Genomic DNA, 17,571 nt, shown 5'->3' with positions numbered 1-17,571 from the left:
CTCAAAATAACTTAAATGAAGAAAGAGAGAATTTCTTCAAAATTTTAATAACTCTCAAATAAATCTAAGTGAAGCAAGAGAGCATTTCTTCAAAAATACTAAGCACACCGTGCTCAAAAAGATATAAGTGAAGCACTAGAGCAAGTCCATTGCTCATAAATATTTAAGTGAGGCTTAGAGAGCAATTCTAACAAGTCATGGCATAATCTGGGCTCTCTCAAATAGGTGTGTCCAGCAAGGATTGATGACTTAAAACGCAAAATTAAACAAGCAAAGACACATATCATACAAGACGCTCCAAGCAAAACACATATCATGTGACGAATAAAAATATAGCCTCGAGTAAAATACCGATGGTCGTTAGAAGAAAGAGGGGATGCCACTCGGGGGCATCCCCAAGCTTAGTTGGTTGCTCATTATTGGATAATAGCTTGGGATTCCGGGGCATCCCCAAGCTTATGCTCTTCTATCCTTCTTTCATCCATGGTAAGATAACCCAAAACTTGAAAAGTTCAATCACACAAAACTCAACAAAACCCTTGTGAGATCCGTTAGTAAAAGAAAGCAAACCACTACTATGAGTGATGTGTCAAACCAATTCTTATTTTGTTTTTGTGTTATGTCTACTGAATTCCAACTTTTCTATGGCAAAAACTCATCAAAGAAAATCATAGAGCCATCAAAATAAGCACACAACACAAAGAAAACAGAATCTGTCAAAACAGAACAGTCTGTAGTAATCTGTAACTTTCGAATACTTCTGTGACTCCAAAAATTCTACCAAATTAGGACGACCAGCATAATTTGTATATTAATCTTCTGAAAAACGAATCAGGACAAAAAGCTCTTTTCTATGATTAGTGATAATTATTTTCATGAGAACAAAGTTTTTGTCTTTTTCAGCAAGATCAAACAACTATCACCCTGGAAGATCCTAAAGGCTTTACTTGGCACAAACACTAATTAAAACACAAAAAACACAATCATAACAGTAGCATAATTGTGCTAACACTCAAGAACAGAAAGCAAAAAAGCAAAAATAAATTTTATTCATTGGGTTGCCTCCCAACAAGCGCTATCGTTTTACGCCCCTAGCTAGGCATAACACGTAGGATCTAAGTTTTGTCATCCTTTTTCTTCTTAATTTTCTTAGAGGTATTTTCATCATGGGGTTTTGTAAACACAACATAAAACATATTTTCCATGGAAAATTTAGCATTTCTTAGTTGGTTTTCATCATAACCCTTTTCATTACCCGCAACAATCCAAGAGTAATGTTGATTAAAATTATTAAAAACTTGTTGGATTATATCTAGATCGGGGACGTCCTTTTTAAGATTCTCATCAAAGATCTTATTATCCCCAAGCAAATGCCTTAGTGCATAATCACTATTGTAAAGAATTTCATCTATCATGGGTTTTTTCACGATTCATACCATAAAAATCAAAGATTTCCCTAGCTTCCCGTATTATGTAGTCAAATCCATTTATAAGAACGGGAGTGGCCAACTTTTTGGCCCTAGGATTCTTTATGTTGGGGAGCTCAAAAAACAATCTTTGCAAAGTAGGATGGGTACGAATAAATTTACTTTCAAGTTTCAGAACTAGTGTTGAAATAGCATCCGCATAAGATCAAGTGGTTTTAAGTATAGGAGCATCATCAAGACTTAGATTCCCAACACAATTGAAAAATTCTTGAATACGTTCTTTTCCCGTAATATTCTCTTGCCCCAAGATAAAAGTTTTAGCATCCAGATTGCCCGTACGCCCAAATTTTAGGAGTTAGGCCATCATCTGTTGGTGCCATACTGAAATCACTCATGATTGCAATCAAAGGATAGGTCTGACAAGAAAACGGCGAACAGAAAATGAGAGGCGGATAAAGCGGAAATTTCTTGTGAAGTGGTGGAGAGGAAAACGAGAGGCAAATGGTGAATAATATAAAGGGTTTTTATCACTTTTGCCACTAGTTGTGCCACTCTACTCACTTTTGCCACTAAAAGTTTTCATTACTCAAAAATGCCATTGTTCTGTTAGAAACTCACTAGTGATGTTGAGGCAGAAATTACTGCCGTCGACAGTGGTAACGTGAGAAAATGGCATTTCTGAGTGTGTTTCTAACGGAACAGTGGCATTTTTGAGTAATGAAAACTTTTAGTGGCAAAAGTGAGTAGTGTGGCACAACTAGTGGTAAAAGTGATAAAAACCCTAATATAAATTGCAAGGAGATGAGATTTGTGATTAGGAACCTAGTTATGTTGAAGATCCTCCCCGGCAATGGCGCCAGAAATTCCTTTTGATGTCGCTTGAATCTACGTCGGTATTTCCCCAAAGAGGAAGGGATGATGCAACACATCGGCGGTAGATATTTCCCTCAAATATGAAAACAAGGTTATCGAACTAGTAGGAGAACCAAGCAACACAACATAAACAGCCCCTGCACACAAATAACAACACCTCGCAACCCGACGTGTTAAAGGGGTTGTCAATTCCTTTCGGAGTACGACGCCTCAAGATAGGCAAAGGACGTGAGGTAAATTTGTAGTAAATTGATAGACTGAACGCCAAATTAAATAAATAAGAATAAATTGCAGCAAGGTATTTTTGTATTTTTGGTTTAATAGATTTGAAAATAAATGCAAGGGAAAAGTAGATCGCAAGGCAAATATATGAGAAAGAAGACTCGGGGCCGTAGGTTTCACTAGTGGCTTCTCTTGAGAAAGATAGCAAACGGTGGGTAAACAAATTACTGTTGGGAAATTAATAGAACTTCAAATAATCATGACGATATCCAGGCAATGATCATTACATAGGCATCATGTCCAAGATTAGTAGACCGACTCCTGCCTGCATCTACTACTATTACTCCACACATCGACCGCTATCCAACATGCATCTAGTGTATTAAGTTCATGGAAAAACGGAGTAATGCATTAAGAACGATGACATGATGTAGACGAGATCCGTTTATCTATTGCGGCAGATATAGATCTCATCTTTTTATCCTTGGTAGCAACGATACATACATGTTGCTTCCCTTTCTATCACTGGGATCAAGCACCGTAAGATCGAACCCACTACTGGGCACCTCTTCCCATTGCAAGATAAATAGATCAAGTTGGCCAAACAAAACCCAAATATCGAGGAAGAAATACGAGGCTATAAGAGATCACGCATATAAGAGATCAAAGAACTCAAATAACTTTCATGGATAAAAAAAGATATAACTGATCATAAACTCGAAGTTCATCAGATCCTAACAAACACACCGCAAAAAGGACTTACATCATATGGATCTCCAAGAGATCATTGTGTTGATAATCAAGAGAGAGAGAGGAACCATCTAGCTACTAACTACAGACCCGAAGGTCTACAAAGAACTACTCACACATAATTGGAGAGGCACCAATGGAAGGTGAACCCCTCCGTGATGGTGTCTAGATTGGATATGGTGGATTTGGACTCCGCGGCGGCTGGATGAATATTTCCTTGACTCCCCTAGGGTTTCTGGAATATTGGGGTATTTATAGAGCAAAGAGGCGGTCAGGGGGGGGTACCCGAGGTGGACACAACCCACCAGGGCGTGCCCTGGTGGGTTGTCCCCTCCTCGGGACTCCCCCCTGGTGCAACCAGGGCCCATCTTCCTTTTGGCCCATAAAAAATCATCATTAATTGGCGTGGCATTTGGACTCCGTCTGATATTGATTTCCTGCGATGTAAAAAACATGCAGAAACAGCAACTGGCACTTGGCACTATGTCAATAGGTTAGTACCAAAAAATGATATAAAATGATTATAAAACATCCAAGATTGATAATAAAACAGCATGGAATAATCAAAAATTATAGATACATTGGAGACGTATCACTGATGGGATTTTGGAATCAATTGATTGTGAATCATTTGATACTTGCAAACCATGCTTCATCAGCAAGATGACTAAAACTCCGTTCTCCGGAATAATGGAGCGAGCCAATGACTTATTGGAAATAATACACATACTGATGTATACAGTCCGATTAGTGTTGAGGCATGTGGCGGATATCGTTATTTTCTCACCTTCACTGATGATTTAAGTAGATATGGGTATATCTACTTGATGAAACACAAGTCTGAAGTATTTGAAAAGTTCAAAAAAATTCAGGGTGAAGTGGAGAATCATCGTAACAAGAAAATAAAGTTTCTACGATCTGATCACAGAGGCGAATATTTGGGTTATGAGTTTGGCCTTCATTTAAAACAATGTGGAATAGTTTCACAACTCACGCCACCTGGAACACCACAGCGTAATGGTGTGTCCGAACATCATAACCGTACTTTATTAGATATGGTGCGATCTATGATGTCTCTTACCGATTTACCACTATCATTTTGGGGTTATGCATTAGAGACAACCACATTCACGTTAAATAGGGCACCATCTAAATCCATTGAGACGACACCGTATGAACTGTGGTTTGGTAAGAAACCTAAGTTGTCGTTTCTTAAAATTTGGGGTTGCGACACTTATGTCAAAAGGCTTCAGCCTGATATGTTCGAACCCAAAACAGAGAAGTGCGTCTTCATAGGATACCCTAAAGAAACTATTGGGTACACCTTCTACCACAGATCCAAAGGCAAGATCTTTGTTGCTAAGAATGGGTCCTTTCTAGGAAAGGAGTTTCTCTCGAAAGAAGTGAGTGGGAGGATAGTAGAACTTGATGAGGTAATTGTACCTTCTCTCGAATTAGAGAGTAGCACATCAAAGAAAATCCGTTCCTGTGATGCCTACCCCAACTAGAGAGGAAGCTAATGATGATGATCATAAAACTTCGGATCAAGTTATTACTGGACTTCGTAGGTCGAACAAAGCACGTTCCGCACCAGAGTGGTACGGTAATCCTGTCCTGAAAGTCATGTTATTAGACCATGGCAAACCTACGAATTATGAAGAAGTTATGATGAGCCCAGATTCCGACAGATGGCTTGAGGCCATGAAATCTGAGATATGATCCATGTATGAGAACAAAGTGTGGACTTTGGTGGACTTTCCTGATGATCGGCAAGCCATAGAGAATAAATGGATATTCAAGAGGAAGACTGACGCTGACAATAATGTTACTGTCCACAAAGCTCGACTTGTCGCAAAAGGTTTTCGACGAGTTCAAGGAGTTGACTACGATGAGACTTTCTCACCCGTAGCGATGCTTAAGTCCGTCTAAATCATATTAGCAATTGCCACATTTTATGATTATAAAATCCGGCAAATGGATGTCAAAACTGCATTCCTTAATGGATATCTCAATGAAGAGTTGTATATGATGCAACCAGAAGGTTTTGTCGGTCCTAAAGGTGCCGACAAAGTGTGCAAGCTCTAGCAATCCATCTATGGACTGGTGCAAGCATCTCAGAGTTGGGATATACACTTTGATGAGGTGATCAAAACATATGGTTTTATACAGACTTACAGTGAAGCCTGTATTTACAAGAAAGTGAGTGGGAGCTCTGTAGCATTTCTGATATTATATGTGGATGACATATTGTTGATTGGAAATGATACATAATTTTTGGATAGCATAAAAGGGTACTTGAATAAGAATTTTTCAATGAAAGACCTCGGTAAAGCTGATTACATATTGGGCATCAAGATCTATAGAGATAGATCAAGACGCTTGATAAGACTTTCAATGAGTACATACCTTGACAAGATTTTGAAGGAGTTCAAAATGGATCAGTCAAATAAGGAGTTCTTGCTTGTATTGTAAGGTGTGAAGCTGAGTAAAGACTCAAAACCCAACCATGGCAGAAGATAAAGAGAGAATGAAAGTCATTCCCTATGCCTCAGCCATAGGTTGTAAAAAGTATGCCATGCTATGTACCAAACCTGTTGTGTACCTTGCCATAAGTTTGGAAGGGGTACAATAGTGATCCAGGAATAGATCACTGGACAACGGTTAAAATTATCCTTATTTACCTAAAAGAGGACTAAGGAAATGTTTCTCGGTTATGGAGGTGATAAAGAGTTCGTCGTAGAGAGTTACGTCGATGCAAACTTTGACACTGATCTAGATGACTCTAAGTCTCAATCTAGATACGTATTGAATGTGGAAGCAATTAGCTAGAGTAGCTCCATGCAGAGCATTGTAGACATAAAAATTTGCAAAATACATACGGATCTGAATGTGGCAGACCCGTTGACTAAACTTCTCTCACAAGCAAAACATGATCACACCTTAGTACTCTTTGGGTGTTAAACACATAGCATTGTGAACTAGATTATTAACTCTAGTAAACCCTTTGGGCATTGGTCACATGGCGATGTGAACTATGGGTGTTAATCACATAAAGATGTGAACTATTGATGTTAAATCACATGGCGATGTGAACTAGATTATTGACTCTAGTGCAAGTGAGAGACTGAAGGAAATATGCCCTAGAGGCAATAATAAAGTTGTTATTTTATATTTCCTTATACCATGATAAATGATTATTATTCATGCTAGAATTGTATTAACCGGAAACTTGATACACGTGTGGATACATAGACAAAACACAGTGTCCCTAGTGAGCTCTACTAGACTAGCTCGTTAATCAAAGATGGTTAAGTTTCCTAACCATAGATATGTGTTGTCATTTGATGAACGCGATCACATCATTAAGGAGAATGATGTGATGGACAAGACCCATCCGTCAACATAGCATTATGATCGTTCAGTTTTATTGCTATTGCTTTCTTCATGTCAAATACATATTCCTCCGACTATGAGATTATGCAACTCCCGGATACCGGAGGAATGCCTTATGTGCTATCAAACGTCATAACGTAACTGGGTGATTATAAAGATGCTCTATAGGTATCTACGAAGGTGTTTGTTGGGTTGGCATAGATCAAGATTAGGATTTGTCACTCTGAGTATCGGAGAGGTATCTCTGGGGCCTCTCGGTAATGCACATCATAAGAAGCCTTGCAAGCAAAGTGAGTAATGAGTTAGTTGTAGGATGATGCATTACTGAACGAGTAAAGAGACTTGCCGGTAACGAGATTGAACTAGGTATCAAGATACCGACGATCGAATCTCGAGCAAGTAACATATCGATGGACAAAGGGAATAATGTATGATGTCATAATGGTTCGACCGATAAAGATCTTCGTAGGATACGTGGGAGCCAATATGAGCATCCAGGTTTCGCTATTGGTTATTGACCGGAGAGGTGTCTCGGTCATGTCTACATAGTTCTCGAACCCGTAGGGTCCGCACGCTTAACGTTCGATGACGATATTGTATTATATGAGTTATGTGATTTGGTGACCGAATGCTGTTCGGACTCCCAGATGAGATCACGGATACGACGAGGAGTATCGAAATGATTGAGAGGTAAATATTGATATATAGGATGATGATATTCGGACACCGGAAGTGTTTCGGAAAGCACCAGGTACTTATCAGGTCACCGGAAGGGGTTCCGGGCACCCCCGACAAAAGATATGGGCCTTATGGGCCAAGAGGGGAAATACACCAGCCACAAAGGGGCTGGTGCGCCCCCCATATGGGCTGGCCAATTTGGAGAAGGAAAGGGGAAGGAGGAAAGGAAAAAGGGAATAGGATTCTTCCTTCCCCTCTTCCATTCCTACCCTGAATAGGAATAGGAGAGGGGGGTGGCCGAATTGGGAGAGGACCCCAAGTAGGATTCCTCCTACTTGGGGCGCCCCCTTGGTTGCCTCTCCTCCCCTCCAACCTATATATATGTGGGGAAGGGGGCGCCTACAACACACAACATCAACTGTTAGCCGTGTGCGGCGCCCTCCTCAACAGTTTACACCCCGGTCATATTGTCGCGGTGCTTAGGCAAAGCCATGCGGGAATCACTTTACCATCACCGTCACCACGTCGTCGTGCTGAACACATCTACTTCCTCGACATCTTGTTGTATCAAGAGAGCGAAGAACGTCATCGAGCTGAAGTGTGTAGAACTCAGAGGTGTCGTACGTTCGGTACTTGATCGACCGGAGAAAGAAGAAGTTCGACTACATCAACCGCGTTGTCAAATACTTCCGCTTTCGGTCTACGAGGGTACGTAGACACACTCTCCCCATCTCGTTGCTATGCATCTTCTAGACAAATCTTGCGTGAACGTACATTTTTTAAAAAAATTGCATGCTATGTTCCCAACAAGTACAACCACCCAGCCATGTACTAATTTATTTGGGATCTTGATATTAATCAGTAGCAGTGAACAAGAGGCATCCGATTTTGCCTCTGAAATAGCAACCCAAGAACACACAACCCAGCCCACGCGGGTGGAAATGATGGATGGGACGGTCAGGAATAACCGAGACATGGATCCAACGGCCAAAAGAACACCATGCGTGAGAGGACTTGAATTAGTTTTTTTCTTAGGGGTGGACTTGAATTAGGTGCAGTTTCTACTATCCAAATTCTACATGGGCCGCAACGGACCAAACTCACCAGAGATCAGCCTGCCTACACCTCCTGCTGTTTGACCCTTTTCCAAACCCAAAGACAACTAGTACTAGCAGAGAGGGAGCTGTCCCGAATCCGTCGGTTACCACGACTGCCGCCGGCGATGGCTCCCTCCGCCGACGCCGCCGCGCCCGCCCCGACCCCTCCGCTGGCGCCCCTCATCGCCGCGCAGCTCAAGTTCCTCCTCACCAACTCCAGTCTTCCCATCAAGGTACCTAGGGTGCTCACGACTGCTCCACCATTCCGGTCCCTCCTCTCACCCGCCTCCCCGCGCTCGCTTGCAGGTGGTGCAGATCTGGTCCGGATGCAGCAAGGGCCGCTACGCTGATCGCTTCACCCTCGGCATCCCCTTCTGCCTCGACTACGTCTACTGTAACGCACCCCTACCCACCCGCTCGCTGTAATGGCCTAGGGTTCGGTGCTCAGGTTTTCGCGGCTCTGATATTGGTTTCGCAGGGGATTTCTTGTATAATGCGATGCACCCCAAGGTGGCGCCGGACGTCATATTCGGGCAGCGCGATGAGGGATTCCAGCCACTGGTCGATTATGATGAGTCCGGGAATGGGGGAAAGAGCTGCTTGGCACACTGGGATTACCGTGACCCCCGTGGCCTCCTCTGCCTCGTGGAGGAGCTCCGGTGATTTCTCTTTGCTTCTGTGGTTCTCTATGCTGTTATGTGATCATTAGTGTTATGTGTAATTGCTCTGCCTGCGTGTTAATTGGACTGGAGGCGGTATGAGTTGGGAGTTGCGTACATGGGAATAGGTTCCGATATGCAGGGGTGGATTCATCCATTTGACATTGGTGTGGTCTAGTTTGGAAAACTAAAATTTTGCACAACCTATGTCATACTTAACGAATTAATGTGCGCGTTCTTTTGTGTCGCTTCCTCTTCTCTCAAATGCATGTAAAGGTAATGGAATAATCATGGAAAACATAATGGCTGGCCCTTCTGTTTTTTCATATAGCAAAATGAGTCTAATATAATCTGACGGTACATGTGTCGTATGAACAGAAAATGTGCTCCATCCAGTCTATTCATTTTTAGAAGACGTTAACTTTATCGTTTGGTTCCTAATTATACAGATATATTTCGTCATTTACCTTTTGCACTTATTTATTTCATTCTCTCTGAAGCATTTATGCATAACATACAGGTGACCATCTTATTTCATTTTACTTGAAATAACTTAATGGAAGAAAAACTCAAATTAATAAAGTGTAAACACAAGGCCAGCAACTTGGTGATGATTAGGCTTGCACTTGGTTTGGCTAGGCATTTGTTGGGGCTGGGATATTGGTTAGAAATTCATCGAGTGAAGCTAGTGGTGGGTCCTCAACAAAAATCTGTACTGATATGTCACGAGGAATTAGGAGTGCCAGTGTAGTTGTTGGCTTGAAATAATGCTATCTTGAGATGAGCAGATTGTTGGTGCGCAGAGCATGCTTGAGATTGTACTGGTGCTTTTCGTGATGAACTCATTTCTAAGCTATTTGTGTTGGCTTAATTTTCTGCAGGTTATTATACATTGAGTACCAAAAGAAGCTGGTAGAGAAAGTGGATGATGCAAGACTGAAGTTTGAAATAAGCACAGTTCTTGCTAAGGAGGTAAATGTACCAAGTTTTCCCCTTTGGCCTTTCTGTGGCATTGATTGCTTATCTTATGAAGTAACTAGAAGGTATTCTTAATACGATTTGGTTTAAATATAGCGAGAAACATACATGCTCATGTGAATGAGTTGAAGATCGAGCCATTTGACTGGCTTATTACCAGTTTAGTTCTTCAGCTTGATTGTTGAAATCCATTTATCTGATAGATGACTTTTCCAATATTTGTGTTCAAACAACCAGGGGATTGAAGTCTCCTTGGTATCATCAACTGGTAGGGTAAGTTTACAGTCTCCACGGCCATTTTCTTCTCTGAAACTTGATTCCTTTTCTTATATTGTATTTTCATATTTCTTTGTAGTCAGATGAGGTGAAATTTGCTGTCCCGCTTCTGGATTTAGACCTCAAAATGATGGTGCCTGGATGTCCTTGGAAACTTCCCCAAAAGATCCATCTGCAGGTTAACCTCTAAAACCACTCCTTACATGTACACAAATGTGGACATGTAAAAATAGCTGCAACAATGCTAATGATGTTTCTAGAAAATGAGTAATGATGATGATAATTGAGAAATATTTATACCAGCAAAATTTCAGCTGCTTATGCCGATACTTGAAATTGTAACACTATAACCATGATAGTATGGGGTCGTAAGGCCTCATTGAGGTACCCCAGGAGTTCAGGACCTATGTGGGTGCGACGGCAGCCGCACCACTATGGCAGGGATGGAGACTGGCACTTGGTTAACTACTCCGTACTTTTGAAATAGACGCGCCTTGCTTCTTTCCCAGTCCCTTGCTAGCAAATCTGAAGGATACAAACAAACCACCTAATGATAGTAACTGCTCATAAGCTAGCTACTGACAATCCAGATCCCTAATTTAAAGTTTTGTCGTACTTCCTATTGCCCATTCGCCCGGCACATACATTACACTAGTTCATTTATTATTCTGGATTACTTGCCACATCTTTGTAACGAGGAGAGGGTGCATCTTCTCCAACCAAGATAACTGCATATGCATAGTAAACCATGTGAAGGTTGCAGTCATTGTTACCTAACACGGCAGTATGTACTGCTTAAGAATGTTCCAGCTATTGGATCTTACTACGATCAGAGCATTGTCATTATACAACATGCAAATGGCTCTGGGTATTTCCCTGTAAAAGAAAAGCATCAGGAGTTTCAGCAGTCAACAATCCCATTACTGCATAGATATATTCTCTTTCGCTCAAGTGGTGACTTGGAAGTATCTGATGAAATTGTCATGTGTCAAGGACTCAGTATGCAAACAATCTGACAGAACTCCCCAAAATACTTCCTAGATAGCAGACAAATCATGCTACACATAAATAACAAATATGTTTTACTGTTAGACATGGTCACCACTGCTAACTTTGTATGTTTTATAATTTGGATAATTTAATGGAATTTAGGGTTTTTGTCATGCATTTGATAATGGACAGCTCGGCTATTTTGCAGGCCATATTTCCGGTTAGCAGTAGTTACCTCTCTGTTCCTTCTGCACCAGGACTGAAACTAACCTCAACTCCTGATTTGAAGTCATTTTTCTCTGTGGATGGTGTTAAGCTCCCTGCATGGGTAGATGGGATGTAAGTCAACTTGCCAGACTTCCAAATGAGTATGGTTAAATGAAGATTATCTCTTGTTGCATGTTATATGCCAAAACAGACCAGACCTGTGTGATATAATCTTCTGCAGAACATTTTCACCAAAAGAAACAGCATCACTTTGTCACTGATGATCTCCTCTTTGTCTAATTATGTAAAGGTGCATGGCTGAGTATGTTCCCACTTTAGAAGAAGACCTTAAATTGCAGGTAATTATTGTTGCATTTTACCAGTATTTGTCCTGATCTGACTGTATTCTCACCATTGGTGTTGTTATTTTGCTATATCTTCTGTTGTGATGTCAACTCCATTCATATTAAACGTGATATGTTAGTTAGGGATTGCGCAAGGGTTACTACTTCTGTCACATTAAAGCTGTGAGCATTTCTGTGCTCAAGATTTCATTATGGATGTGTCATTCCGAAAATGGGGCCAAGAACAGAAAAATGTAACTAGGAAAGGACATAGTAGGTTTTACGATATTGTTGACATCGTAGCTGTAAGCAGGAGACCTTTTGCCGTGTTGTAGCTTTTGCATTTTGACCTTTATTAGTAGACCTGTTTGGACGTATAAGCACGTAAGTTGTTAAATCCACTGGAAACTGAAATTTCACTATGGCTGAAGCATCTAATTGGTTAAACAAGGTATCAATTTTAGAATACCATTAATGGCACTGTTGGATTTTACAAGCTTATGTTTCTGAATTATATTGAAGGTCGTGGATGCATCAGCTTCAATCGGTTGCAGGAGACGATTCATTGAGGCCCTAGCTCCTGCTTTCGGGAGACCATTGGAGGCTGATCCGGTACTTGCTTCTCACTGTTTTCTTATGTTATTGTGGTTTTTGCCATGTCGTTTAACAACTCTGTCTATGTATCAGATTTTTTGCAGGAAAGCCACAGTTCTTTCCATTTCGGGGATTTTCACATTTCTGGTATGTCATTAAATGCGTGAATCTAGTTTTTTTTTTCATTTTCTCCACTGCGTGGAGCTAATCAATAAATAAAAGAACACATATAGTTCATTACCTTCCTACCAAGAGACTGAGCGAATGTTAGGACTGTTGGCCACTCAAGCTGTGCGGGTTGCTGGCCCAGGATTGACCCTCCATGGTTGCATTTCACCACCCTTATTTAAAAAGTGCCAAGGGGATTCTCCTGTAATATATAAGGGCAGCGTTAGCATGTTGGACAAAGTGACCTGAACTCTGCCGTGTTTCCACCTGTCCGCGCCTGTTCCTGCTGCCCACCCTTTTCCACCGCGATTTCCCGCCGCCGCCGGTGCCTTTTTTCCGCCGCTCACGGCTATAAAAGCCGTCTAGCGACTCCTCTATCTCCACTCCTCTCTCCGCTTCTCCCCCTCCCTTCCCCAGATCTGCCTGTGCCCTTTCTTCTGCCAATGCCATGCTGCGTCGCCACACCATCGGGAGCAGGGCCGCCGCGTGGCCTCCAAAAAGGATGATGCCGCCTATGAGGCGCAAGTTGCCGCCATCAGCGAGATGGTTGACATCGAGATGCTTAAGTCGGACGATGAGGATCCCGTCATCCCGCGCATGCTCGTTGGACTCTTCCGCAAGAGGGCCGCCCGCCGCGTCAACATTGTGCCATGGACGCGCCAGCGTCGCACCCTCGCTTGTAGGGAGGCTTGGAACGCCCGCATTACTGCCTACCTTGCCCGCCCAGCCCCAGTCTTCAATGAGAACACGGCCTGGGCGAAGTTTGACAAAGCCATGGCAGAATCGGCAGAGATGGACGCCAAGAGGGAGTGCGCCATCTGGGAATGAGCTGCTGCTCCTGATGTCGAGGAGAGCGCCTGGTTGGCATAGGAGTCGGACGCCCGCGACTCAAAGGCCACAGCCAGCATCTGCAAGTCCTGCGCTGGCTTGTCCCGCGGCATCTACTTTAGTTTACTAATTTAGTTGTGTTGGAAATGTCGTCCCCTTCTCTAAAATGTCGCTAAAGTGACTAATCTTACCCCTGGATATGTACAATTTCACTAAAGCAACTAATTTTGTCCCCATATATAAATGAACTATCACTTTGCAATGTCGTTCCAAGTGTTTGATGTTTATCTGACTGAAGTTTGGTTAAAAATCTATGCTAAATAGAAGCAGTTTTTTTTTAGTTGTTGCAAACAAAAAAAGGAAATGAAAGGGAAAAATTATGGAGGCTGCATTTTGGAGAATCTGAGTCTGCACGTAGGCTTGGCAGCCTCCCAAAAATTATGGAGTGGGCTCCAAAACCATTTTGGAGGCTGTCGAAGTGGCGAATCTGCTAGATTGCTCTAAGTCTCAGGGGCTTCCCCTCGTGTCGTAAATACTTTCCTTGCCCTTTTGCCAAATAAGCCTTCTTCTTTTTTGTTCTGGATATGTATTTTGTATTTGCATACAGCTGTCTGCAATTCTGTGTGGGGGCTGCTAGTAGCGGGGAGACCTGCCCTTGTGCGCTCTGGTACCTGTGTCATCTGAGCTCTGTGACCCATCCCCCTTTCTGGTGGCCAGCAGGCGGTGCCACCATCACTTGAGGCAACATGGAAAATGTAAAAGAAAACAAAATCCAACTTAACTGAAAGCATACAGATGACCAACTTTTAACCCAAACAGTCAAATCCGAACTTCTGAATCTAATTACCAACTCTTAACTCATCGAATCACAAGATTCAACTCACAAACCAAACTTCCTACTCAATCAAAATGAACATTGAACTCATAAATTGCTAGCGGTACATTTTAAAAATTGCGTAGCACGTTGAACCACAACCACATCCATTTCTTGTACCAGAAACGATGAAACACACTAGAGCATGGAATGCTTTTTATCCATTTCTCCTACTTTGCGTATGCTATCATTTCTAGCATTTACCGTTCAAGTTCACTATCCGAATGAGGGAGTTTATTATACTGCTTGTTGCTGTAGTGTTTGTCATTTGATGGTAGTGACATGACTGACATGTGGCACTCATGTCACCAGAACCACTAGGGAAACCACCCAAGTGTGAAAAGCACGGTTTAGTAGCTTGATGTTGCAGTTCAAACGGTTTTATAGTTGAAGATCGAAAAGTGAACTTTTGCCAGAGTTCACAGTCGAATAGTAGACTTTTTTCCTAGTAAGAATGCTCTCTATGAATTATTATTGTCTTGGCATTTGGCACCATATCTTTTGATTCTTTAGTCTCATATATACTTGTGTCTGTGGATTATCCACTAACCAGTATTGACTTTTGGCGCAATGTGATGTTGCAGGTTCACTTTGTCATCCCCCTTCAATTCCCCCAACAACAGCCTATCCTGACTTTGCAGAGTTGTCAGGTATATTTATTTGGGTACTGGTTATTTGCGGTATACATGTTTTCTGGTTGTTTCTGATGTAGATGCTTGATCAAAGGTCTTGCAGTGCAGTCGTTGTTTCTCTAATATAGATTCGGATGATTGGTGGTAGTGACCTCTGGTGGCACTAACCTTCTCATTTCTGATTCCTCTGCAGCACTGTAATTCCCAAGGTATACCTATCACGTCATCTCCAAACAACAGCTATCCATGGAGTCCTAGATGGGAAGTAACGGAAATGGTGGATCGCATCTAGTAAGTCTTGCATTCTACCTGTCTTGCATCTGCAATGATTTGTAGAATCTTATTTGATATTTCCTTGACAAATTTACAGCGACTATCTGGCTGACGAGTGCCAGAATTTCAAGAAGTTATGCAGTGATGGTTTCCCCCAAGCAAAGTAGCTAAGGAGGTAATGTTCTGGAGAACGAACTTGCCTCTATGGTTTCCCTCAAACAGAGTAGCTAAGGATGTAACGTTGTGAAGAACAGACTCTTCCTCTAGGTGATTTTTAGTCGTGCTTCTTTCGCTGCGGAAGTGCAACTACTGATTGATTGTTGTCATCTCTGTCTAGGGAGCATCTCTACCCTTTTGGCTGCCCGTAAGCTGTAGTCCTCGACTATTTGTGTGACGAGCAAGGAGCAAGGAAGCAGCCTGACCAGGCAGTAGAATCAGTCCATAGGGCAAGAGAGTGCTTCTATTTGGCAAGTAAATTGTGTACAATAGAGCGTTGTTGGTTTGTTGATGCCACCCCTGCTGGTCATGGTGGTTTTGGGGGAGAAATGGCGATTCAGTTCTTCCTGTCTTGGGAGTTGTGTACATATGGATATTGGTCGTTGAATTCTCTCCAGTGTAAAGTCTGCTGCATGTGACAGTCGGGGTATGAACTGTTTCGTTCTTGAACATCTATGGTAACTCGGGCGCCAAGTCGAAGAAATCAGCTGTTTTTTTCTCGTCAGGTACTTGTCTGCATAAATATTCTCGCACCGGTGCCCTTGCCCGTCGGAGGAGAGGAAGTAGTAGTATGAATTCGTCAGTTTACTTCCACTGGCAACGTTGTTTCGATATTAGATTAGATTATTTCAGGAGTAAAATGCATCATTGCTCCTTAAACTTGCTGACTAGGTCCAAAACAGTCCTCGAACTTAGAAAGTGTGCCAATACAGTCCCAGTACTTGCTAATACGGTGTCAATATGGTCCTCAAACTTGTTGCGCAGGTCCTGGCATACGGTCGTGTATATAGCAGCGTATCAGGCGTGCTGCATGAGTGCAGGGTCCACTTGTCACCACGGGAAATAAATAGGTAAAAATAAAAATGAGCTCTGCAAAATTCGAACAAGAGAGCTCCGGCTGGCTGTAACGCACGTGCCTTCTAACCATCACAAATGATGCAGGTCCGTACAAAATTAGAGGCCAACATTTACATATAACCTTTCTCAATGCAGGCTGGTGCCAAATTAGAGGCCCATATGTATAGAAGGTATGGAGCATATCCATGCAAACGACAGTACAGTAAGACCATCTACATGCGGAACTCTCAAACCCACCGCATACGTTCGGGCGGGCCGCGCGGTCACTGTCTGTTCACGATTTTTTATCCAGACGGGCCTCTCAAACGGCCCTTAAACGCCCGGGCTGACCGGCACTCTCCATATCCAGCCCAAATAGGGGGCGGATATGGGGTTGCCCGGGCACGCCCGCTACGTCGGACCCGGCCCATGCTGGCCCATCCGACCCACATAAATTTCTTCCCATCTGCTTGGTGGACCAAACCCTAGCCACTTCACTCCCCTCCCCTTCAATCCCCTCCGTCATCCAAGCTCATCTTCGGCTCCTTTCGGCCGTCACTGGCATGGCGGGCAGCGGATCCGAATCTTTCAGCTCCAGATCCGTCAACCCCAAGCTCATCTCACATGTCCCCGAGGAGGAGATAGACATCCGGCTTGCACTCCGCCGCGCCTGGGAGGAGGCCCGTACACGGCTGCGCTCGGACTACATCCGTCGGGAATCCATTGCGTCCGCCCAAATGATGCATGGATCCGGCGCTAGGTCAACCGTAGCTGCTTGTCTGGAGGCCGTGCGGTCCGTCTGTCGTCCAAACGCTGCATTCTCCGGCGCCCCGTATGGGGCATCAGTCCGGGCGACGTAACCGCATCATGGTGGACGTCGGTGGCTCGTCCCCCTACGGATCCGTCATTGATCTGACGTCCATCGGGATCGTTCGGGTTCCGAGCTCCGATAAGGAAGAGTAGGGCATGGGAGATGGTGACGCCTCGAGTCCCGTGAGTCGGCTCGTGTCCCATGCCCTATCCTACCTTGCCTGCGACCGGACCAACACTCTGAGGAGCGCAGCCGGCCGCCGGACATGGCTAGCACGGAGCCGGACGAGCGGGCAGCGCAACCGGACGAGCTCCTCCTAGATTAGGTTTCACGTTGCATGTAGTAATATGGATTTGAGGTTTGTAATGTGAGGTATCCGGATGTGGAATGCATTTTTTGAGGTGTGACCAGTCACTGTCTGCAGACGTACCCGGGCGCGTCCGC

The 17,571-nt window shown here is 43.2% G+C and overlaps 1 protein-coding gene across 1 annotated transcript; it reads left to right on the top strand.

The window, feature by feature from the left end:
* The first annotated feature begins 8,484 nt into the window (after window positions 1-8,484).
* LOC119337209 (BRISC and BRCA1-A complex member 2-like) lies at window positions 8,485-15,984 on the top strand. Its single transcript, XM_037609330.1, has 14 exons — window positions 8,485-8,673; window positions 8,747-8,834; window positions 8,919-9,099; window positions 9,981-10,071; window positions 10,315-10,350; window positions 10,433-10,531; window positions 11,552-11,682; window positions 11,861-11,909; window positions 12,417-12,506; window positions 12,582-12,635; window positions 14,943-15,008; window positions 15,184-15,281; window positions 15,361-15,438; window positions 15,601-15,984. The coding sequence occupies exons 1-13, from the start codon at window positions 8,566-8,568 to the stop codon at window positions 15,428-15,430; spliced, it is 1,161 nt and encodes a 386-aa protein (XP_037465227.1). The 5' UTR covers window positions 8,485-8,565; the 3' UTR covers window positions 15,431-15,438; window positions 15,601-15,984.
* The last annotated feature ends 1,587 nt before the right edge of the window (window positions 15,985-17,571 follow it).

This window comes from Triticum dicoccoides, chromosome 7B, assembly GCF_002162155.2.
Source record: "Triticum dicoccoides isolate Atlit2015 ecotype Zavitan chromosome 7B, WEW_v2.0, whole genome shotgun sequence".
Lineage (NCBI taxonomy): Eukaryota > Viridiplantae > Streptophyta > Magnoliopsida > Poales > Poaceae > Triticum > Triticum dicoccoides.
This window is presented reverse-complemented; position numbering and strand designations above follow the sequence as displayed.

Excerpts from the sequence above, each read along its gene's own strand:
- LOC119337209 (XM_037609330.1), top strand. The coding sequence starts at position 8,566 with ATGGCTCCCTCCGCCGACGCCGCCGCGCCCGCCCCGACCCCTCCGCTG. Across the intron at positions 10,351-10,432 it reads TGGTATCATCAACTGGTAGG|TCAGATGAGGTGAAATTTGC; the intron begins GTAAGTTTACAG and ends ATTTCTTTGTAG. Across the intron at positions 15,009-15,183 it reads TGACTTTGCAGAGTTGTCAG|CACTGTAATTCCCAAGGTAT; the intron begins GTATATTTATTT and ends ATTCCTCTGCAG.